We start from the raw sequence: 24,458 nt of genomic DNA, 5'->3' as shown, positions 1-24,458 counted from the left end.
TCATTAATAATGTTAATAATGTATTAATGTTATTTCATTGATAATGTTATCAGTAATGTTAATACATTATTATAAATTATTCTCATATTTGTAATGTAATGAAAAGACTTATTAATGTTAATGTAAAATATGTTTGCTTCGGGAGATAAACGTCAATTTGTTCCTTTATTTTGTCCATAATATGCTTTATAACTTAGTAATAGTTTATTAGGTACCAACTTGATTGTGTCTTTGTTTAATTCTATCCACAATCTAAGGTGACAGACCACCTTTTTCTATTCCAGTCTGGCACATTAGTAAACTCCTTAAACCTCTGGTACTGACTCATTAATATTTGTGTTCATCTAACCAAGCTTTACTTTATATGATGTTGAATGATTTGTTGTTTCCACCAAGACCTTCTCAAGAATTTCCTTGTGAAAAACTGCTTTAGCCTCAGATGTTGTGTCCATTGAAATATTAATTGAGAGACTGGGAGAGTTCCCAGTTGTTACAATGGAGCAGTTGTTCAAAGGAGGCCATAACCGATGGATCAAGTATCATTCCTAGAGACATTTTTTGTATCTGTCGCTCTGAATAAGCACCTTGTCGCACACCACACACCCATGCAAACTTCTACAGCACTTAATTAGTAGATTCAAATGAGTTGGAAGATGCCACAGTCAACATTATCCTATCATATTCCTGTTTGCTGCCGGGTGTACACCTGGAAATGTTTCCAATGATTCTAAAATGATCCACAGAAGATCCCATCTGATGTAGGATGATTACAATAAAGTTACCAGGAGAAGAAAGAGAAGTTTATGAAAACAAGACGGTCTTAAACTAATGCTAGCTAATCCTAGTGAGGAGGTTTCTTATTAGATTGTCCCAAAGGTGTCCTTATATAAATATTCTGTAAGTCACTTTGGATAAAATATGAACACACTGACACATTAGCTAATAAATCTATATTCTGTTTAGTGTCCTCTTTAAATTGCAAGTCCCATTAAAATCATTCAGGGGGGGCTTGTTTGTTTTAAATTGTATTTTTAGCACTGCATCAAGGTTATTTACTCCTCATAACAGCCTCAAGGTAAAGTTTTGTACACCCAGCTATAGGCAGTGGGGTCTATTCATGCTGTGTTGGAACAATGCCTTTTTCTTTTCTTTTTTTTTTTTTTTTTGCCCACTCTTTGAAGCTACCATTTTTCTTCTAAACACTACTGATGTAACTAAGCTAAATGGATTATGTAGTGTTAAGGCATAGCAATGTTAATGAACAAACTGTAGTACATATATCTAAATGACTGAAAAGAGGGAGAACTTAAAATAATGCCCTTTTCAGGTGGTTTGGATGTAAGGCCCGCCTCTTGTGATGTCACGGGAGAATCATTGGGGTTTTTGAGGACATTATTTAAAGGACTAGCTCTTTCCTCCTCAATATTCAGACACCTTGGGAATATCATCCATAACGGAATTATTTTATTTTTTTCCTATAAAGCGTTCAAGGCTGAGGAAACATCATCCTACACATTATATGTAAGCTGGATTTAACCTTTATAGGTTTGATGATGTTTGGCTGTTTAGTGCATTTTAATAGTGATCATTTTTATTTCCAGATACGCAGCTTTTTTCTTCTTCATTCTGGCTCTCTCTTCTCGCTCGTTTTGTGAGTGGATTAACTGAAATATGCAAGTCCAAAGGAGCTGTTTTTGATAGATGTGTCTGGGGAGATTTTTTCCTGTATCATATCTGATTTCACTTCTGCCAGCAAAATAAACAATACACACTAAGATATAAGAAAAAAATATAAAGGATAAAAAGTACATTTTTGAAAAACATTATTCTAAGTTTATTCATTGTTGCATTGCATTTTGCACTTTTGTCCTACAGATATACATTAACCTTCATTAACCATGTCGATGTGGTTTGATGTACTTCATATATTAGGTAGGCAATATGATTATGAGTTTGTTCAAATTCATTTTCACAATTTGTTTAATTTTTTACATGGGTTGAAATATGTCATTTTGAAGGATCATTGTCTTACAATAGAAAATGTTATTTTCACAGGCATTCTGTCGTTGAGCTGCTGCACTTTTGGATCTGAATTAAATGGTCAGTAGCTTCTTTACTTTCAACTGTTTTCACATTAAATACAAGCAATTGAGTGATGTTACAGAGCCAGTTTAAAAGAAAAATACCTCTTTTGAAGTATTTTTCAAAAAGGTTTATTTTATTTGCAAATAATTTTTTGGAAATGCTTACATTTACTTTTTCTTTTCATTTTTCCCCATTCAGTAGCTCAGAGACTCTCAAATACTTTTGGAATAATGTTACCTTTTAAATTCAAAATATGTTTAAAAAAATTGTAACATGATTTATGGATTAATGTGTATGGCTCCATGCATACATACAGAAATTCTATACTTAGGGTCTAGTGTTTATATATCTCAGTTCCAACACCAATTAGCTGTGGAACTCGGGCGGTTGACCTACCAGACACACGTCAGCTGGTGCTTTGCCCAGCAAACTGCACTCTGTGGAGTCTGTCAGTGTTCGGCTCAGGAGTATATGCCTCTATTTCCAGCATCTGTGGAGCAGCAATACACAGGTAAAATCTTCTAAAACATTTTGGAAAATAAAAGATTTGTTAGACTACATACAAGGAACACTGAAAGCAAAAAAACAAAAACAAACAAACAAACAAAAAAAAAAGAACATACTGCATTGCTTCACTGCACAAGAATAAAACATATTTTTTCCATCACCAGTGCGGTGTATATAAATGAAATATGGTGTGTGTAAAAGGCTCTTGTTCCCTTCTGTCTTTCTGTTTCATCAACCAGAGGCATCATAAGTCTATCAGGTGGACCTGTGGAGGTTCACAGACTGCAAGGCAGGACAAACTACCTCAGCTCTTACGCTCATGGCGTCCAGTCTCAGTTCCTGTCACAATGGACCTCATCTTTCACTGTGGCCAGTGAGTGGAGACATTTATGGTTTGCGCAATAGTCTTGTCTGTTTTGATTTCAAATAAAATCAAATTTGTAAATTTGTTTGCTGATGGAAACTTTTGTAGAATGGGAAACTACACACTGAACTCACAGTCAGAAATGTTGATAATTATCACGTTAATGTAATATAATCACAATATGCACTATACTGTATGTAATGAAATATTTGAGAAATATAACCAATAATTATATTGCAATTAATATACTTATTGTAATTAATATTACTTATTAGTACAAATATAATATAAAAGTGCATGAATATAAAATATTACTTTGTGTTGGGTGTTAACATAATGTCCTAGCAGCTGTCCAGCCAAATCATACAGCCCAATCTTTTCTTGGCCCAAAAATGTTCTTTAACTAACATTTCTAAAATATCTTATGATGTGGCTTTAAAAATATGCTTTTAAATGTGTTATTAATCTCAGGAATTATATGTCATAACTTTTGGTATTTTATATGCGGTACTACTAATAATAAATAATATAGTATGTAAAATAAAATTGAATATAGAAGTGCTTGAAATTCCATTTAGACTGTTGATAAAGGTATTTCTTGCGTTAAGTGATGTGTTTGTTTGTCTCAGGAACAATTAGCTTGCCTTTGGAAGTGTCCAGCCAAACAAGTAGTTCTGTCACAGCTGCATCTGGAGCAGGTAACAAGGAGTTCATAAACAGGAGTTGATTTATCCATAATGAATACTGAATATGCAACCCAAACTGAGAACCCCTACTTCTCCTTTGCAGCCAAGAAACCAGTCAAAAAACCTGTAAAGAAACCTCCTCCAACAACAGAAAACAGAGGTCTGTATGACTTCAGCTTATTTCAGTTTGAGTTAAGTAATACATAGCTATTTATGGTCATGATTAAACAGGTGTTGTGTAAATGTTACCTTATTTCAGATTGCCCCGTGGATATGGCTTTGCTGATAGATAGCAGTTACAACATTGGAAAGCGCCGGTTCAACTTGCAGAAGAACTTTGTCAGTAAGCTTGCAATGATGCTGAAGGTGGGATCACCAGGACCTCATGTAGGAGTGGTGCAAACCAGGTGAACTGTACACATCCAAGTTCTTTATTATATCTAGTGTTTTTGGTTGTATCACAATATAATACCTATGTTTTCTTTCCAGTGAGACACCTCGAACTGAATTCTACTTGACTAACTATACTACAGCCAAAGACGTGACTTTTGCCATCAAAGAGATTCCATACATTGGGGGCAATACAAATACAGGTTTATATGCAACCTTCAATACACATTTCATTTGAATGATTAAGTGAATCATCTCAATAAAATCTTGCCACCCTAAATGGAATGTTCCTGATACAATACCCTTAGTTTTTAATAAAAAAAAGAAAAATCGAATTAAACTTAATCCTTTACAATGGAAGTCAATGAGACAAGGCCTGAATAAACATTAAAATACACACAGTTTTGTAGTAGTACACTGAAAAAAAAATCTAGTAGTTTCAACTTCTTTAAAATCTTAAGCTGTTTAAACAGAACATAAAGTTGACTTGAAAATCGATATAGAATAAATATAACTTGTTAAATGAGCTTGAGCTCAAGTTTACTTTTTAAGTAAACTTGACTTTCTTAGTTCAATCACCTTCACTCTAATTCAAATCAAACTGAATGAAGAACTTAAATTCCTTATATTATCATTTAATATTATTGATAACCATAAAAGTAGTTAAGCTATCCCATTGTCAGAGGTAAAATAAACTTCTATTTATGGTAAATGACCAGTTGACGATGATCAGAGACCAAAATCAGATTCCACTATTATATTCAGACTCAACCTTGTCAAGGAGAAATGCAGTGGCCTCAAAACTTTTCACGGCAATCACAATGATGGTGATAATCATCAAACAAGTAAAAATATGAGCTTTGAATTATTGCTACATGACAAATAACTGAAAAGGACAATAGACACAGCAACCAACAACGTTATGTGTGTAATTCTCTTGACTTTTAGTTTTTCTAAGTTCAATAATTTATTGCAAGTTTAGCCAACAAAAACTTGGATAATTGAGTTCTCAACAAGATCAATCCAGGGCGGTTAATCTAATAATACATTTAAGTTAAAGTGTTAGTTCACCCAAAAATTGTAATTCTGTCATCCCAGATGTGTATGACTTTCTTTCTTCTGCAGAACACAAAGATTTTCTGAAGAATATTTCAGCTCTGTTGGTCCATACAATGTAAGTGAATGGGTGCCAAAATTTTAAAGCTCCAAAATCCACATAAGGGCAACATAAAAGTAATCCATACAACTCTAGTGGTTAAATCCATGTCTTCAGAAGAGATATGATAGGTGTGGTTGAGAAACAGATTCATATTTAAGTCCTTTTTTACTATGAATTCTCCTCCCTGCTCACTTTCCCTTTCACATTCTCCTTCTGTTTTTTGGTGATTCACATTTTTTTGTGCATATTGCCCCCTTCTGGGCCGGGAGGAGAATTTAAAACAAAAAATGACTTAAATATTTATCTTTTCTTACCCACAGCTATCATGTTGTGTCTGAACACATGGATTTAACCACTGGAGTCATATATATTACTTTGATGCTCCCTTTATGTGGATTTTGGAGCTTCAAAATTATCCATAAGACTCCAGTGGTTAAATCCATGTCTTCAGAAGCGATCTAATAGGAGTGGATGAGAAACAGATCAATATGCACTTACACATTCAGCCACCTACTGGTCGAGGCTTGTCAATGGTGGAGATTGATATTAAAAAAGGACTTAAATATTTATCTGTTTCTCACCCATACCTATAATATTGCTTCAGAAGATCTGGATTTAACTACTGAATTTATATAGATTACTTTTATGCCTACTTTATGTAATTTATGGTCCTTCTGAGTTCTCGTCACCATTCACTTGCATTGTGAGGACCAACAGAGCCAAGATATTCTTCTAAAAATTTGTGTTCCACAGAAGAAAGTCAAACACATCTGGGATGGCATGAGGGTGAGTAAATCATGAGAGAATTTTCATTTTTGTGTGAGCTATCCCTTCTGGTGTAGCAGTGTGTTAGCTACAAGCCTTAAACATTATACAACAGGTAGATACATCCATTATATCTAAAGTAATATCCATTATTTCAACCTGTCCTTGTACAGCCTGTAACTTTAACTCAGTTGTATAGAACAATAGTCCCAAGGATGATTTAGACAACTTTAAAGCTCTAATAACATTGCAGGAAAGAATTATTATAAGTGCTTTAACCAAAATATGAGATTTCGGCTTTTAAACCATTTGGAGTGCCTTACCCTATTGACTTACATATTAAGTGTCAGTGTAAGCAGGTTTTGTTTTTTTTTTTTCGTTTTTTTCGTTTTTAAAACTGAGGGAAGAGTCAAAATTATTTTCTCTGTTAACTGACAGCATGCACCGTTTTCTTAATCAGTATTTTGTGGTTGTTCAGGAAAAATATTTCTACATCTTTAAAACAAGACTTTTTAGCGTCTAACAAAAAAAAAAAAAAAAAAGCTAAATTGTGCAATTAAGAAAAAACTTTGTTGATTTATGCTTAAAACCCCAAAAAAAAAAAAAAAAAAAAAAAACTATTTACCATTGGGGTGAAAAGTCTAAATATCTTACAGAAATTTTTTTTCTCAAGTAAATTTGTCTGGTTTAAAACAGTTTTAGATATTTTTTACTGGGAAACAAGACAAAAATACTGATTGAAAAAATAATTTTTGATAATGTAATAAATCTTAACTTGAAACATTCCTTTACAATTTCTGACATGATCACCCTACATGTCCTAGCTTCAATGAGCAGAGCAATGCAGGCTTGAGTTATTGGCTTTTGCACAGGTAAGGCTATATTACACACTGTGAGGAACTTCTTCAATCCGGATTTCGGTGTTCGGAGAGGGTACCCAAGGGTCATTGTGGTGTTTGTCGATGGGTGGCCCTCTGATAATGTGGAGGAGGCGGCAGTTTTGGCCAGAGAGTCTGGCATAAATGTGTTCTTTGTGTCTGTGGCCAAACCTGCCCCCGAGGAGATGAGCATTGTGAGCGATCAAGACTTCATGAGAAAGGTGAGATGTTTCACATATGGAAAAACACCAGTATAGAGCTTTAAGAGACTATGTTTAAAGGGAAAATTAGAGTTTGCTGACATTATATCTAATATGTATCTGACAGGCAGTGTGCAAGGACAATGAGTTCTTCACCTTCACCATGCCCAGTTGGATTGGAACCAACAAGTTTGTGAAGCCACTTGCTCATAAACTTTGCTCCATTGATCAGATGGTCTGCAGCAAGACCTGCTATAACTCTGTGAACCTGGGCTTCCTGATTGATGGCTCCAGCAGTGTAGGTGATGGAAACTTCCGGCTAGTGCTTGACCTTCTCGTCTCCATTGCACGCAACTTCGACATCTCTGACATTGGGTCTCGCATCGGTGCCATCCAGTTCACCTACGATCAAAGGATGGAGTTCAATTTCAATGACCACACAACGAAAGACGATGCTCTGAGGGCCCTGCAGAACATCCCATACATGAGCGGAGGCACCGCCACTGGAGATGCCATTAACTTTGCTGTGCGAAGTCTCTTCAAACCCCGCACAGGCTCTGGAAAGAAGTTCCTCATTATCGTCACTGATGGACAATCTTACGATGATGTAAGAGGGCCGGCTATGGCCGCCCAGAGAGAGGGTACGTTTTTTTTTTTTTTTTTTACACACACTCCCTTAGATACATCTAGAACAAGGGTTTTCAATCAAGGGTCCTGAAGGTTCTCCAGGGGCCTTTGAGAACATATATATATATATATATAAAAACATACAGAATTTTATGAAACATGGAAAAATCTTAAATCCAAGGTTCCCACTCATTTTCAGCACGCATTTATCTGACGTTTCCAGGCACTGTGATTATTTGATTTTTTTTTTTTTTTTTTTTTTAGAGATTGCACAAGAGTAATTTCTAGCCAATAAAATATTTTAAAGCTGACCACAACTATATAAAATTACCTTCACTTGAAATAGTATTTAAAAAATAATATACTTTTTTAAAACAGTATACACACATATATATATATATATATATTACACGTGTTGACAACCGTCCAACTTAGGCCGCCAACAATTTTGTTTGAATCCGTGCGATTTTTTATAATAACAGCCTGTAGAGAGAGATTGTGGACGTTATTTTGATGCCATTCTGACCATGTTAATCTCGATTCATTTTAGGAATTACCGTGTACACGGTTGGTGTGGCTTGGGCTCCGATGGAAGATTTGAGGGCAATGGCGTCCGAGCCCAAAGAGAGCCACGTGTTCTTCACTCGCGAGTTCACCGGCCTCGCGCAGTTCCAGCAGCCCATCTTACGAGGGATCTGCAGGGACTTCACAGAATACAATTAAAGTGCAACTGTCTGAGTGACAGAGAGAAGGAAAGAGAAAGAAAGAAGTAAAGGGCGAGCGCAATTAAAAGAACATTATTTGTATTATTTAGAGTTTTGTTATACATAGAACAAGTGTGACCAGCGCGTGCGTGTGTGTGTGTGTGTGCGCGTGCGTTTAACTACACTGCAAAGCAGTGATGGGCTTTGAATTGTATTTGCACGGTTTTCAGCTTTAACGGTATTGGTGTGTCTGACGATACAAAGGATTGATACATCTTATCTTAGAACGTTATCACACAGTATTGTACGTCAACCTCTCTGTATTGTGGACTATGTAATAATTTTGTGATTTGTAGCCTTTTTCATTATGTTCCTGTTAAAAAAAAACAACAACAACATTATTTTACTTCTTTTGGCAAGTCTGTTTGCCTGCGGAGGGGTCACGGTAACAAAAGGCTCTTATTCATATCGGGACTTGAAGATTCTTTTCCAGTTACACTTAGTTGAGGGCAAGATGGGGAAGGTGACCAGAAAACAGCTCTGAAGAGGTTTAACAGTGAAACAGCACCCTCCAACGCCTTCTGTCGGCAGTATGGATCACTAGACTTCTGGATGCATCTCTTTCCTTTTTATTTATCTCAATAAATCAATGTTTGCTAATTCATACCATTACATAAGTAGATCTGGGTTATATAATAAAACAATATGGTCCTTCCCAGAGGTACCAAACAATATACAAGCACTGTACAACATTCACAAACACTCTTTCAGTCACACATTTTCACAAAGTCATGTTATGTCAGAGTGAGATATTAGAATTAGCAGTTTTAAATCTTATATATCATTTTTTCTTATACTTTTAATGTCACCTACTTTTTCTGTGTACCCTTCCATATGCATGCTTTACTGCCTCACACAATGATGTCAGAGGTGGGAGCATCAAAGTGCTTGTACATTTGTTTATAATTTATTACTTTTCTCAATAAAGGACAAGGTGTTTTTACAACTTTTCCAGCTGTTGATCAAACTGACATCACATGCCCACACCCTCTTCTTTGACCAAGTAACTTGTCAGGTATAGTAAAACACTGAAACAACCCATCCACGTAACATGTCTATGTTCCATTTACATAAGGGTTTGTTTATCCTGAATCTGACTCAAAAGAAACGATATTAAAATTATGAATCTTGGCAAATATCTTTTGCTACTGTCAATCAAATCACTTTACAATAAGGTTGTATACATTAATGCAATAGGTACGCTAACACTTTACATCATGTTTTAAATATTGGTCAAATTCAAATTCTGTATATACTAATAATTTTTTTTAACATTAAATGCCGTATACCTGATAACATCAGCTAATGCGTTATGAGCCAACAAAGAACAAGTGTATTTATAACTTAACATTAACAACGCTTAAGTGCTGTGAAAATGATTGTGTTCATTATACCTAATGTATTTAATGGTAATCTATAGAACCTTATCATAAAGTGTTACCATGTATTTTGATAAAATGCTTCATGATTATCGAGACAAGGGGCATGTTGCATATACAGATACACCATTTAATATTTATTATAGACATTTTATATACATTACTTTTCAACAGCCGTGTTTCGCTATGTTGTACAATCTTTAAAATCTGTTGATTTTGTAGTAAATCAAAAACCTTACAAAACTCATAAAAACTCTTCAAACTGATCAGAACTTTTTGGAAGACTAGAAAAAATACTTTATTGTATTAACCATGCATTACACAAACAAAAAAGGTCTTTTGTTACACCATAAACGGCATTGTCTTTTTTTTTTTTTTTTTTTTTTTTAAACAGATAAAGGTTGGGACACAACAACCAAACCAAATATTTCAAATTGCAATTCATCATAAATTCTTTTTTATTCAAATCCTTTAACTTTGAAAAGGTCTGCCCATTCTTCAAAGCACTGATTGCCAGTATCATGGGGTGAAACCCCATCCTCAGCCAACTAAGAAACTATGTTTAAAATTAGCATTTATAATATTAGTCTATAGATTCATTTCTTTTTGGATTGGATCACGTGTCGTTTTGTTTGCAACAGCCCAATCAAACAGTTAACATCGAGCTATGCTCTGAACAAAGGATAAGACTATCCACAAACAGTGAAATAAATAAGCCAATAGCGTTCCGATCTCTAATCTGTGATCATTAAACTCGATTACAGTAAGGTGTACAAAAACATCACATAGTGACAAGATGCTGCAGTTTACTTGTTGATTGCTAAAAGCTCTCAGGGCATCACGCACTGTGCTTCTCCTAGCGTACAGTCTCTCCGTTATGTGATCAAACAACGTTTAAGCAATGTTACAGAGTAGTATGCATTAGAGCAGCACTCATTCGGGGTTTCCAGAAACAGAAGACCATTCATGACAGAGAACTGGATAAAATGGAGGGCTTGAGCGGGAATATAGTCCCTTCTTTTAAAAACAATGTGATTATCAGCGGTTTTATGACAGTCTTTATTTATATAAAATTGATTATAAAAACTATACTTTTTTTTTTTACACAAAAAATGAAACAAACCCTAAAGGTTGACTGAGTTGAAGAGTTTTAACTGTATTCTTTTTCACGCTACATTAGGGTGATGGAGACTGAGATTAGGGTCATTATGGCTCGGCGGGGCAGGCAGGGCTCCGTTCCTCTAGTGCCCGGATGATGGTTGGTGGAAACCTACTGATGAACATGATAATCACTCCATGGTCACTGAAACATACCTACAGGACACATTATCAGCTCAGTTCAAAACCAGTCAAAAGGCTACAAACACTGGTTTCACTCCAGCTTTGACGTACAGTAAATTACAGTTAAATTGTTTTTCTTTTTTTTTTTCAGAAAAAAAAAAAAGATGAAAACTGTTTGAGCACTCCACACTGGCTTCGCAAAACAGCACATCCCCCTCTTGGCACCTGGTATCGTTGTGTGTGTGGTGTGAGTTTGACAGCGTAGATAGATGGTGGTGGAAGCCACTTCAATGTAGTGTGAGAAATGCTACTCTTGTCACACAAGGCAGTGAAGCAGTTCGCTCTTTCCGTCTGTCTTAACGTATGCATTAATTCAGGTGTGAACAAGGGCTTTTATACAAATACTTTGGCCAGGGCGTCAGCTCCAGCACTTCCTATATATGCCTTAGATGGGTGGAAGGCAACGTCGTATATGGCCTCATCCGACTTTTTTCTGTGGGCGGTGACCTCCTGTACACATGTCTTACTGTCAAGGTTCCACAGACGGATGGAACTATCGTGACCTGTGTTAGACGGTGAAGAAGGGGTGTTATTTTTTATGATGTCCAAGCTTTATTTGAAGGGTGTATAGAAACCTTAGATATTATCATGGAGAAGACTAACTACATAATATGCTATATAATTGAGATTGGAAACAAGGAAAAAATATCCCTGAGCCCTGACTGATGAGATTAAAGGAATAGTTCACCCAAAGATGAAAATGCTGTCATAATTTACTCCGCTCATGTTGTTCCAAACCTGAATAACTATCTTTCTTTTGAGGAACACAAAAGGTGTTTAATGAATATCACAGCTCATCTTCTAAATACAATGGCAGTGGAATGCAACTCACTTTAAAGCTTAAAAAGATAGTTCACCCAAAAATGAAAATTCACTTGCATTGCATGGACCTACAGAGCTGAGATATTCTTCTAAAAATCTTTTTTTGTGTTCTGCAGAAGAAAGAAAGTCATACATATCTGGGATAGCATGAGGGTCAGTAAATGATGAGAGAATTTTCATCTTTGGGTGAATTATCCCTTTAAAAAAAAAGAACTCAAACTTATCACTCCAAGTCTCAACAACACGAAATTCAAGTTAATTTTCAGCAAAAATCGTGACGTCTGTTTCGCATTAAAGAGCGCTATGAGAGAAGCTCTCACAATTAGCGATAAAAATCTAAAACATTTTGCGTGAACATGGATTTGGAATGACATCAGGGTGAGTAAATTGTGACAGAATTGTCATTTTTCAGTAAACTACTCCCTTAATAGGACTCAGACACTAAAGTGTCTTTGAATGGGAGGACTGAATGAAGGCCTATTCCAATCATGTCCAAATTTTCATAACTAAACATGCATGGCAAGAAAAACAACATTTTATATATTTAAGTCAGAAGTTTAAATACATCTTAGCCAAATACATTTAAACTCAGTTTTTCACAATTCCTGACATTTAATCGTATAAAACATTCCCTGTCTTAGGTCAGTTAGGATCACAACTTTATTTAAGAATGTGAAATATCAGAATAATAGTAGAGAGAATTATCTATTTCAGATTTTATTTCTTCACATTCCCAGTGGATCAGAAGTTTATATACACTTTGTTAGAATTTGGTAGCATTGCCTTTAAATTGTTTAACTTGGGTCAGACATTTTGGGTAGACTTCCACAAGCTTCTCACAATAAGTTGCTGGAATTTTGGCCCATTCCTCCAAAGAGAACTGGTGTAACTGAGTCAGATTTGTAGGCCTCCTTGCTCGCACGCGCTTTTTCAGTTCTGGCCACAAATCTTCTATCGGATTGAGGTCAGGGCTTTGTGATGGCCACTCCAATAGCTTGACTTTTTTGTCCTTAAGCTATTTTGCCACAAATTTGGAGGTATGCTTGGAGTCATTGTCCATTTGGAAGACCCATTTGCGATCCAGCTTTAACTTCTTGGCTGATGTCTTGAGATGTTGCTTCAATATATCCACGTAATTTTCCTTCCTCATGATGCCAACTATTTTGTGAAGTGCACCAGTCCCTCCTGCAGCAAAGCACCCCCAAACCATGATGCTACCACCCCCATGCTTCACGTTTGGGATGGTGTTCTTCGGTTTGCAAGCCTCACCCTTTTCCCTCCAAACATAACGATGGTCATTATGGCTAAACAGTTAAATTTTTGTTTCATTAGGCCAGCGGACATTTCTCCAAAAAGTAAGATCTTTGTCCCCATGTGCCCATACAAACTGTATTCTGGCTTTTTTATGGTGGTTCTGGAGCAGTGGCTTCTTCCTTGCTTAGCAGCCTTTCAGGTTATGTCGATATAGGATTTGTTTTACTGTGGATATAGATACTTGTCTACCTGTTTCCTCCAGCATCTTCACAAGGTCCTTTGCTGTTGTTCTGGGATTGATTTGCACTTTTCACACCAAACTATGTTCATCTCTGGGAGACAGAATGCATCTCCTTCCTGAGTGGTATGATGGCTGCGTGGTCCCATGGTGTTTATACTTGCATACTATTGTTTATACAGATGAACGTGGTACCTTCAGGCATTTGGAAATTGCTCCCAAGGATGAACCAGACTTGTGGAGGTCCATAATTTTTTTCTTCTGAGGTCTTGGCTGATTTCTTTTGTTTTTCCCATGATGTCAAGCAAAGAAGCACTGAGTTTCAAGGTAGGCCTTAAAATATGTCCAAAGGTACACCTCCAATTCAGTACACCTCCTATCAGAAGCTAATTAGCTAATTGTCTAAAGGCTTGACATCATTTTCTGGAATTTTCCAAGCTGCTTAAAGGCACATTTAACATAGTATATGTAAACTTCTGATCCACTGGAATTGTGATATAGTCAATTAAAAGTGAAACAATCTGTCTGTAAAATTGTTGGTAAAAATTATGCATCAGACTTGACATATAACTTAGTTAAAACAGGCCTTTATAGCAGTCTAACTCTGAGAGCTAAAGTGATTGCCATGTAATGATGGTAAAAGTATATGGGGAAAATGAGTCTGTAACAGAGTAAATTTGGCAAACTGGAGTAAACACTGGCCACTGACACTTACTTCCTGACATCAAGTAGATGCCATTTGGATCTATAGCCAGACTAGTGACAGCATCCAAGTGAGCCACCATTGCATGGATGGCTTTACCTACACAGAGAAAGGGAAAGAATGTGATGAATAATCCCTGACATGAAACACAAATAAATCACACCTTTACTCTGGATATTAGTGAATTCTAATCAACAAAGGCAACATATGTTATTTATTTATACACTCGAAAAACGCTCACCTGATTTATTATCAAAGAATTTGATGTGTCTATCCTCATGGGCTGTGACTGTGATTGGCAGGGTGGGGTGGGTGACTACTTTATTAATGTGATTTCCAAATGGAACAGCTGCAAGAAAAGCAGAAGCCAGTAAACATCACAAATACAACAAGTCAAATTCTTACACTCTATAATTAGATTACTGATCTACATATGAACTCTCTATGATACTACATAAAATCTCTGACACTACAAAAGTACACTTTGGCTCTGAGGGACTCCAAGGCCCCCCATTGTCGGAGAAAATATTCAAAGGCCCCCCATCTAGGCTATTAGATATTTATATTATAAGATACATCTATTATAAGATATTTCCTTAAAACTTGTGATTCCAGAAATGTCTAGAACTGTATATTCTTCATAAAAAGCAAGTTGTTGAAGGGAGTTATTAAATTTTTAGCATTTTCAGCAAGTTGAATTATAATAATTATATAAAAATATGATAATATCCTATCATATTTTAAATAATATTAAGCGATCTTGAGGCCCCCCTGGAAGTGTGCTGAGGCCCCCTAGTGGGTCCCAACCCCCTGGTTGTGAACCACTGCTCTAAAGGACAAGTGGAAATGTGAAGGATGTACCGCATTCTCCTTGTGCCGAGAACACCATGACAGGCTGTGAGGTCTCCAGATCGTAAATGATGGCATCTCCCGTGTTGAAGGATGCCACCATATGAGCTGGATCACACCCATTGAAGTCAACGGATGTGGGAATACCATGATCTGGACAACAAACAGTTAAGAACTTAGTGATAAATAAAATTAAAATAACAACTCAATGCCACCTCAAAGTTAAAGTGCAATGATACAGTAAAAGTGGTTAGTTTGCCCTCACCTCTATCCAAGTTAAATGTGGTAAGACATGGCGACTTCTCCTGAGGGTTCCACAACTTGATCGTTCCATCAGCTGAACAGGAGAGAAGCCGGTTTTTGATTCCGCTGTAAGCCAATCCCCACACTGCATCACTGTGCCCCAACAATGAACCGGCCAACACACTGGGATCTGAGCAACATAGAGATCGTTTCTGAGCCACACATATAGATGGCACTAGTGAACAGAACTGGCTGCTTCGGTGTTCTAATTTTCAAAAGGAAAACACGCAACTTAAATGTGCACTTAGTAACATATGTGTTCATGTTGCACTGACACCTAGCAGTGTAAATGCAGCATCACGCAAAAAAAGTCTAAAGTTACCGATGTCATCGTAAAAATGCCCTTTTCGCAGTCAGCCATGATTAATTTCTTTTTTCACGAGTAAAAGCGTCCAATTGCGAGGGATTTTTTAGAAAAAGTGAGTGTTAATCTAATTAAGCAATAAGGTATGAGAAGCGATGCTATATTGTGAATATAGTCACAGCTGAAGGGCATCGACTACATTCATTATATAGCACAGCCTTTAGTGCCTTATTGCGTTAATAAAACGGTAACCACATAATAAAAATATTAAGGACACAAATGTTTACTAAAATTTTTTGTTAATTCTATTGAGTAAAATCATTAAATGCCATCCAGTCCCTGACATGTGAATAGCAACAAAATGTTGTTAAAGGGATAGTTCACCCAAAAATTTAAATTCTCTCATCATTTACTCACCCTCATGCCATCCCAGATGTGTATGACTTTCTTTCTTCAACAGAACACACAAGTGAAGATTTTTAGAAGCATATTTCAGCTCTGTTGATCCTCACAATGCAAGTGAATGGTGACGAGAACTCAGAAGGACCAAGAATTACATTAGAAGGCATAAAAGTAATCTATATGACTTCAGTAGTTAAATCCAGATCACAGATGTACAGTTAAAAAAGGACTTAAATATTGATCTTTTTCTCATCCACACTTATTATATAGCTTCTGAAGACATGGATTTAACCACTGGAGTCTTGGATTGAGACTCAAAGTTCTGGTCACCATTCACTTTCTTTGTATGGACCAACAAAGCTGAAATATACTTTTAAAAGTCTTTGTGTTTTGCAGAAGAAAGTCATACACATCTGGAATAGCATGAGGGTGAGTAAATTATGAAAGAATTTTCATTTTGGGGTGAACTATCCCTTTAAGCAACAAAAATAACAGTCAGCTATGGATGCAGTGACACAAAAAGTAGCTTGTCGAAAAAGTCATAGCTGTGCTTTATCGTGAATAAACCATGACTATTGACCAATCAGCATACAGGACCGGAACTATTAGTTTCATAATGAGAAATAAATGCCCTCTTCTCACCGTATGTGTCATAAGGGTCTACATTAGAGCTGGGGATGTTCCACCATTGTATTGTTGAGTCGATTCCTCCACTAAAACACTGCTCGCCACTCGAGGTCACAGCCAACGAGAGCACAGGCCCACTACAGATAGCAAACAGAAAACAGAACAACCAGGTTGAAAAATATTGATAACAATAACAAAACATTACACCCAACAAGAAATGTGTGGACACATTTTCCATTTGTGGATTCAGCAATTTTCACCATTGTTGATACAGGGGCCCCAAAAATTACTTGGACTCGCTTCATTTTCACTGTAAATCTTGCCATTGAAGTTTGTAGGCACGATCATTATTTGAAGCTCAGTTACACTTCCTAGTGCTTGATGCATGCATAGGGTGATTTCGGAATGGCATCCTACCCATACTACTCTTACTATTCTGCTATATGTGTCTAAGGCAGAAATAGTATGAGTAGTATGCCATTCTGAACTCAGCCATAAAGCACTAGATGGCGCTATGAAGTGTAATCGAGCTTGAAATCATGATCACCAAGGTGTCCGCTTATGTCAAGATTTATAGTGAAAAAGGAGTTACATGTTGGTCTGTTCTCATCCAAAACTGATCGGATCTTTTCAGAAGACATGGATTTAACCACTGGAGTCTTATGGATTACTTTTATGCTGCCTTTATGTGCTTTTTGGAGCATGTGTGATGGCTTATGGGGGAATAAATGATGAGATAATTTACATTTTTCTGTGAACTATTGCTTTAAACCAAAAAGATCAAAAAACAAAAAAACTGTTAAAAATGTCTTTGTCAGACTTAGTGGAGCATGTGTATAATTAATTAATAATTAGTTACTCTGCTAGGATACCTGTGTGATCTTGAGGGGAAATTACTTCACACATCCACAAAAATTACCTTGAGACCTGTTAAAGTTTTCGTAAAAATGGCATTAACAAAAGTCAATTCTGAATAAATGAATGAATTAATGTTACACTTATATAGCGCTTTTCTGACACTACACTCATAGAAGATTTAAGACAATATCTTTATCTAGCATGAACTTTTGGCAGAAGCCACTTGGTTTTTTATCTAATGAAATTTCAGATATTTTAAATTATAGCTAAAAGTGTCCAAATAATTTTAAGGGCCACTCTAGATGCATAAATTCAAATATAAAGCCATACAATCTCTAGTCAAACAGTGGCAGTAAAATGGCCTCTATATAACCCTTTCATATGGATCATTGTATGTCACTATTCAAACAACAAAGGTTTGTTAAATATCTGCCCTGGTCATCTATTAGTTGCTGGAAACATCCTGGAGTATGGAAAGTTTCATGATAGACCACACATGCTCACAGAATGAAATTGACCGCTGGAGCTCTTAAGAGTATAAATACCACTTGTCCTCAGTTGCAACACACATCACCATTTCAAAAAACAACAACAGCACTAGCTAGAGCTTGTTTTCAGAAGCTTCATGAAATGGGTTTAAATTGATGATGAGATCACCATGCACAGTTTTGGCTGGAAAGATGGAACACTGCTGGAACAATGGGAACACATTCTCTGAAGTGGCAAATCACATGTCACATTCTGATGGATGATGTGGACTTGGCAGATGCCAAAAGAACTACCTGTCCAAATGGATAATGCCAATTATAAAACATTGACTTTAACCCTACTGAACACCTTTGGAATACTTTGGAATGGCAACAACAAACTTGGCAATGAAGCCAGAACACATTAATGCCCTTGCTGCTTATTGAAATAAAATCATGAATCTGCCTTCCATGGCACAATGCTGTTATAGTGGCTCATGATTGAAGATGTTTGACAAGCACTTTTCAAACACTTTAATCAATGCAGTGTATTTTTCTGAAACCAAACACAACAAAATTCAAACATATAATCAATATCATCAAATCAATACTCACATATGCCCTCTAAACGTGTATATAGGCTCCACATCAAAAGAGGCACTTCTGCAATACAAATTCAAACATTGTTTAGCAGTATGATTTGAATATAAGAACTAGGGAATGATATCAGTGTGTTTCTTCAGTAAAGTAGTGATAGACCAAAATATTGGCCAGGCTGATTAATCGGACGATATTTGGCCATTTTGAGATTATCAGCAACCAATAACCATGCCTACTTGGTGGCTTAACAGAAACTTCTTACTTGTGCAAGTTCATTATCTACTGCTAACCTTGTCAATGGATATTGCACACTTTTGATGATTTTTTTGATTTTTAAATATTGTGCTAAATAATTGTATGTACGATGCAATGACGAGATATTATGCACGTCAATTGCTTTGGTTAAATTATAATATATAACATCTGCATTATATCAACCACACTGCTTTCTAGATATTGACATCACCCAGACTACTATTCTTGAGACATCACTTTGTAGATCAAACCCATTCAGGCAGCATTCCCAGGACTTCCCTTTCCTTGGAAAACTAAAGTGAGCTCTTACTTTTTGGCAGGAACTGTTTTTTGGAGGTTCCACAGTTTGAGGGTGTGGTCTTCCGAGACGGTGACCAACACAGGTTCCACAGGATGGAAGGCCAGGGCCCGCACTCCATCAAAGTGGCTTCGCAGGGTATATTTGGGATTCCATGTCTTCCTGAACGCGTCCTTATTGGCTGGCAGCTAAAAATAGAGCGTGGGGGAGGGCCAGAATAGAGGCATTTTAACAACTGTGAAATGAAACCTAGAAATTGCAGGTCGACTGAAAGTAAGGCATTGGGAAAGTTGTCCTATTTGAGAGCACACAAACCACACTTGCTTGAACAGAGTCCTCTTTAATCTTTATACAGAAGAAAACTAATACATGACACTGGAGTTGTTTTATATAACAGCTAAAGGGATGGTTCACACAAAAATGAAAATTCTGTTGTCATTCACTCACTTTCATGTTTTTACATGACTTTCTTCCGTGGAACGCAAAAGGAGAAGTTAGGCAGAACGAGAGCCTCTGTAACCATTCACATTCATTGTGTGGAAAAAAGATGCAATGAAAGTGAATGGTGACTGAGGTTAATATTCTGTCTAACAACTCCTTTTGTGTTCCACCGAAGAAAGAAACTACATGTAGGTGAGAAAATATGACAGAATTTTTAAACCTTTAACTGATGGTTAGCACAATAAAGAATGCATTAAAACAAATAGAAGCATTCTAGCAGGGAGTATAAATTGTTTTAAAGGGGTAGAGGCTCCTTATTAATGTCAACATGCATCTGGCACTGGTGGCTTATTATTAAAGGAGAGCAGCATAGAGAATGTCATGCTGGGGTACTTACATCATAGCTGTATTCAGCCTCATCATTGGACACAGTCAGATCGGCGAGGTCTCCAAGGCCCAGCACACTTTCCAACATGTCATCAGAGCCCATGATAAAGGACTTGCCCCCCCCAGGCGTGAATGGTAGAGGCTCAGCTAAGAATAGGAACGCAAAGAGAACAGTCCAGTAAACAAAGTGCCACACCTTGGAGACAAAAACAGAGCTCCCCGATTGGTTAAACTATTGGTTTACCCACTCTCCCCACCCAGTCTCTCAATTATCCCAACGATACCCCAATATTAAAACTATCATAAAAGTATTCCACGTGACTTGCGTGCTATTTTAAGTTTTTAATCCAAAATGTAAGTATTTTTTTCAATGATAATTCAAACGTCTGTTGCATGTTCATGAGCACTATGAGAAACTTGTTCACAGCAGCTTGTGTTGTTTAATGCAGGGGTTTTCAAACTGGCGTCCAGGGACCCCCAGGGTGCCGCTAGGGGGTCCGTGACAAATTTGAGAGAAAAAAAAAATTGTAAAAAATGTTTGATTATTTTTTTTATTAGCAGCCATAGTAAGAAATAAAAACAGATAAAAAAAAAAGTGTATAAAATTTCCTATGTCATGAAAAAAATTCTTATTTTTAAGAAACAAGCATTGTAAATCACTACTCTCTGTAAAGCTGCTTTCAAACAACATCTATTGTAAAAAGTGCAATACAAATAAATTTGAATTGAAATGTTCCGTATATGAAAGTACAGGTTTTGAACGACATGAGGGTCAGTAAATAATGACAGAATATTCATTTTTGAATGAACTATTCTTTTAAATATATGTACAGAGCATGTATAGCCTTGAATTAAGGGTGATTAAACCTTTACATATATAAACCTTATAAGTTGTCTTTTTACCAAAAATACATGTCCTATTTAGGTTTGATAGACATTTACATAATCCTTAGTTTTCAAAGTGGGTCAGATGTGAGAGAAGAGTGCAAGACCAAAAGAGGCAGAGATAAAGACAGCAGAAGTGTGGGGTGAGAGTAATGAGCAGATGTGTTTGACCCAGCTGGCTCTGGTCAGAGCAGGGTAAGAGAATCTCCTGCGCTGGAAGCGTTCAGGAATGCTGATGCAGCAACTGGCCTGATTGAGATTCGACTACAGCGCCAGTGCGTCGTCATTTTTATTTGTATAGCACTATTCATAACACACATAGTTTCAAAGCAGCTTTACAGAAAATCATGCTTTAACATGCATTAACAGAAAATAAAACGGCAATATCTATCAACGTGTGCGGCCTAGAACGCGCATGAAGGACACATATGCACACATTAATGGAACAGTTCACTAAAAAATTTTTTTTATTTTTTTATTTACTTATTTCATTACAAACCTGTATGACTACTTTCTTCCATGAAACATGAACAGAGATGTTAGGCAAAATGTCAGAGCATCGCTTTTCCATACAACAATTTTAACTGCCGAGCTCCAAAAAGGAAGCACCATAAAAGTAGTCCTTAGACTTATGCGCTGTATTCCAAGTGTTCAGAAGCCATATGACAGCTTTGTTAAAAAACAGATTTTAATTTAAGCTATTTTTCACTGGTTAAATTGCCCTCTGCAGTTAGCTCTCAAATATAATGTGCATACATGACTGCTAGAGATTTGAGAGCTATAGCAGTAGGGAATATTATTAATGACGAATGATGATTTTAATTTCTAAAAGGAATTGTTCACACAAAAAATTTAAATTCTCTCATCATTTACTCATCCTCATGCCATCCCAGATGTGTATGACTTTCTTTCTTCTGCAGAACACAAACGCAGAATTTTAGGAGAATTTCTCAGCTCTGTAGGTCCATCCAATGCAAGTGAATGGTGACCAGAACTCCACAAAAATAAAAAATAAAAACAATCACTTAAACGCAGCATAAAAGTAATCTTATCATTAAGTAATCATATCGCTTCTGAAGAAATGCTGCCTTTATGTACTTTTTGGAGCTTCAAAGGTCTGGTCACCATTTACTTGCATTGTATGGACCTACACATCTAAAATATTCTTCTAAAAATCTTAAAGCGGTCATGAAATACTTTTTTATAGTTTCATTTTCCTCCTTGAGGTCCACTGATAATGTTAGTAAAGTTTTTTTTTTTTTTTTTTTTTTTTCCACCAAAACAGTCATAATTTATTAATATATGATAATTTTCCACCGTCTCTGGCCATCTTTCTGAAAAGCTTGATTTTTACCTCAGCTCCTCTAAACTTCAATGTAAACGCCCTCTGTTTTGATTGTCTAACAGCGTGCAGTCCCTCAAATTCAGCCATTTTTGAAACTCAATCGGAAGAGAATAAACAAGCACCAAAATATTAGAAATGTACATTTTATAGTTTACACATAACGCACATCCAACACACTGCATCCGAATATATTACACTATTAATCTCAAGCACAACTGTTAACACTCACACCTCGTCTACACCGGATGCTATAAATCAATGATGCTATTTACCATGGAAGTGTCCGCTGCGGCGCATCACTCCAACAGTAAACAAACAGATGTCCCGTTCCATTTTGCGTTGGCGCTACTACTGCCAACAACAAAGAAACGTTTCAGAAAGTGTTTGTTATAAAATAGTGCTGATAGATGAACGAACAGTTTGTTGAGCAGTTTAAGCAAGAAAACAACAGGAGTCACAGTAGCTGATGAAACATCTTCTCTTCAGTTGAAACTTGACTCTGCGTCTTTTAAAAGCGTGCCAGAGACAAAGACGTCTGTGTTGTACATGTTTGTTTACAAAAATAATTCAAAATAGTCCAGATGGGTCCCCTTTCATGTTCAGGAGTAGTTAGGCCACAGACAGTAGGTCTTTTGTCCTTCAATCTGTCTCTGTTTATGAGCCAAGTGAGCATCAGTGGGCGGGGCCATAGGTGCGATGATTTTAAAATAGGCATTGATGTTGTTGCTGTAGAGGCCGTCTTGAATTAATGAGTAACCCATGTGACGTAGGAAAGTCACGGAAGTAGAGAATGGCGCATTTTGGCAGCTTGGTTTCAATAAATGCTTTTATTGCACTGGGGATAAAGTTTTGAGTTCTGGAATTTACAGTATGTTTTTATAGTAGAATGACCTCTTATATGTCAAAATATCAAGGAAAATTTGATTCGTTATGACATGACCCCTTTAATTTGTATTCAGCGGAAGAAAGTCATGCACATCAGGGCTGGCATAAGGGTGAATAAATGATGAGAGAATTTTCATTTTTGGGTGAACTTTCCCTTTAAGCTTTCATTTGTCTTTGGAAGACTTGGAATATATCACAAAAGTCATATAGACTACTTTTATGGTGCTTTATCTGTTTTTGGCAGTACTTTATTTTTATCATCTACTTTTGTTGTATGGAAAAAGAGTTGCCTAACATCCTTTTTAATTATAATACAGGGTTTCAATGATATAAGGGTGAGTAATCAACGACAACAATTTCATTTAAATGTAATTTCTAGGCTTTCTTTTAACCCTAAAACCTAACACCTTAACAGACCTGCACTTTTACCTCAATCTTTTTTTTTTCACCCAATTTGAAATGCCCAATTCCCAGTGCGCTTTTAAGTCCTCGTGGTGGCGTAGTGATTCGCCTCAATCCGGGTGGCGGAGGATGAATCCCAGTTGCCTCCGCATCTGAGACCATCAACCCACGCATCTTAACACGTGGCTTGTTGAGCGTGTTGCCACGGAGACATAGCGCGTGTGGAGGCTTCACGCCATCCACCGCGTCATCCATGCTCAACTCACCACGCGCCCCACCGAGAACAAACCACATTATAGCGACCACGAGGAGGTTACCCCATGTGACTCTACCCTCCCTAGCAACCGGGCCAATTTGGTTGCTTAGGAGACCTGGCTGGAGTCACTCAGCACGCCCTGGGATTCGAACTAGCGAGTTCCAGGGGTGGTAGCCAGCGTCTTTTACCACTGAGCTACCCAGGCTCCCCACTTATACCTCAATCTTAAAAAATAAATCACTTTAGATTCTCAAAAGATGGGTTCTGTGTCACAACAAATAAAAGACAATCTATAATATTTGAGTTTGGAGAGCACTATATTACCCCACTCTGTGCCATCTCCTGAACTCCGAGCCTCACCAGCACCTTCACCATCCTCTGCATTCACCAAGAAGTCAAACTCCTTCAGTGCCTCCTCTGTGTCTGGGTCATCCGGCAAGTCAGAAGCCAAACCTTCATTTCCAACCTGATGGAAAAGCAGTCAAGTTAGTGGATTTACTAAGTGGATCTCTGGAATACTTGATTCAGATTGGTAAATAACATCATTCCACGGTCAAATATTTTTGTATAATGACCGCTAATCTATAATTTTTCTTCTCACGGAATAAAATAATTTTTACTTAATATTTTAAGTCCATTTATTTGCCAACTAGCCGTGTAATAAGCGGGCTAATATACAGACAGCAGGACATTATCGCAATTTTTTTGGGTGCTTATTTTGTGATGATGACC

At 36.8% G+C, this 24,458-nt stretch overlaps 2 protein-coding genes across 4 annotated transcripts in view; one reads left to right on the top strand and one right to left on the bottom strand.

Annotated features, from left to right (window-relative positions):
* The first annotated feature begins 1,390 nt into the window (after positions 1 to 1,390).
* Positions 1,391 to 9,375, top strand: coch (coagulation factor C homolog, cochlin (Limulus polyphemus)). Of its 2 annotated transcripts, XM_051645790.1 has the most exons (13): positions 1,391 to 1,521; positions 1,602 to 1,651; positions 1,876 to 1,932; positions 2,056 to 2,100; positions 2,440 to 2,596; positions 2,832 to 2,965; positions 3,586 to 3,654; positions 3,746 to 3,802; positions 3,902 to 4,049; positions 4,132 to 4,235; positions 6,829 to 7,055; positions 7,162 to 7,675; positions 8,212 to 9,375. In XM_051645790.1, the coding sequence occupies exons 3-13, from the start codon at positions 1,899 to 1,901 to the stop codon at positions 8,382 to 8,384; spliced, it is 1,662 nt and encodes a 553-aa protein (XP_051501750.1). In that variant the 5' UTR covers positions 1,391 to 1,521; positions 1,602 to 1,651; positions 1,876 to 1,898; the 3' UTR covers positions 8,385 to 9,375. The 2 variants fall into 2 exon arrangements, with proteins under 2 accessions (XP_051501750.1, XP_051501751.1); XM_051645791.1 differs by lacking the exon at positions 1,602 to 1,651 and having other exon boundaries at positions 1,421 to 1,521.
* A 538-nt stretch (positions 9,376 to 9,913) lies between these two features.
* The window catches only part of strn3 (striatin, calmodulin binding protein 3), a 39,461-nt gene continuing 24,916 nt past the window's right edge, over positions 9,914 to 24,458 (bottom strand). For both annotated transcript variants that reach the window (XM_051645786.1, XM_051645785.1), the window contains exons 7-16: positions 24,051 to 24,192; positions 19,964 to 20,100; positions 19,138 to 19,313; positions 18,588 to 18,635; positions 16,663 to 16,784; positions 15,277 to 15,444; positions 15,024 to 15,164; positions 14,404 to 14,511; positions 14,175 to 14,261; positions 9,914 to 11,648 (exon numbers count right to left, since the gene is read on the bottom strand). In XM_051645786.1, coding sequence (XP_051501746.1) covers positions 11,479 to 11,648; positions 14,175 to 14,261; positions 14,404 to 14,511; positions 15,024 to 15,164; positions 15,277 to 15,444; positions 16,663 to 16,784; positions 18,588 to 18,635; positions 19,138 to 19,313; positions 19,964 to 20,100; positions 24,051 to 24,192 — 1,299 coding nt within the window. In that variant the 3' untranslated portion in view covers positions 9,914 to 11,478. The remainder of the gene's footprint in view (positions 11,649 to 14,174; positions 14,262 to 14,403; positions 14,512 to 15,023; positions 15,165 to 15,276; positions 15,445 to 16,662; positions 16,785 to 18,587; positions 18,636 to 19,137; positions 19,314 to 19,963; positions 20,101 to 24,050; positions 24,193 to 24,458) is intronic.

The sequence above is a fragment of the Myxocyprinus asiaticus genome, chromosome 20, assembly GCF_019703515.2.
Source record: "Myxocyprinus asiaticus isolate MX2 ecotype Aquarium Trade chromosome 20, UBuf_Myxa_2, whole genome shotgun sequence".
Taxonomy (NCBI): Eukaryota; Metazoa; Chordata; class Actinopteri; order Cypriniformes; family Catostomidae; genus Myxocyprinus; species Myxocyprinus asiaticus.
This window is presented reverse-complemented; position numbering and strand designations above follow the sequence as displayed.

What these genes read in the sequence shown, in the direction of transcription:
- coch (XM_051645790.1), top strand. Translation starts at nt 1,899, where the DNA reads ATGTCGATGTGGTTTGATGTACTTCATATATTAG. An exon ending in TGGGGGCAATACAAATACAG is followed by an intron (nt 4,236 to 6,828) that starts GTTTATATGCAA and finishes GCTTTTGCACAG; the next exon opens with GTAAGGCTATATTACACACT. An exon ending in TATGGCCGCCCAGAGAGAGG is followed by an intron (nt 7,676 to 8,211) that starts GTACGTTTTTTT and finishes GATTCATTTTAG; the next exon opens with GAATTACCGTGTACACGGTT.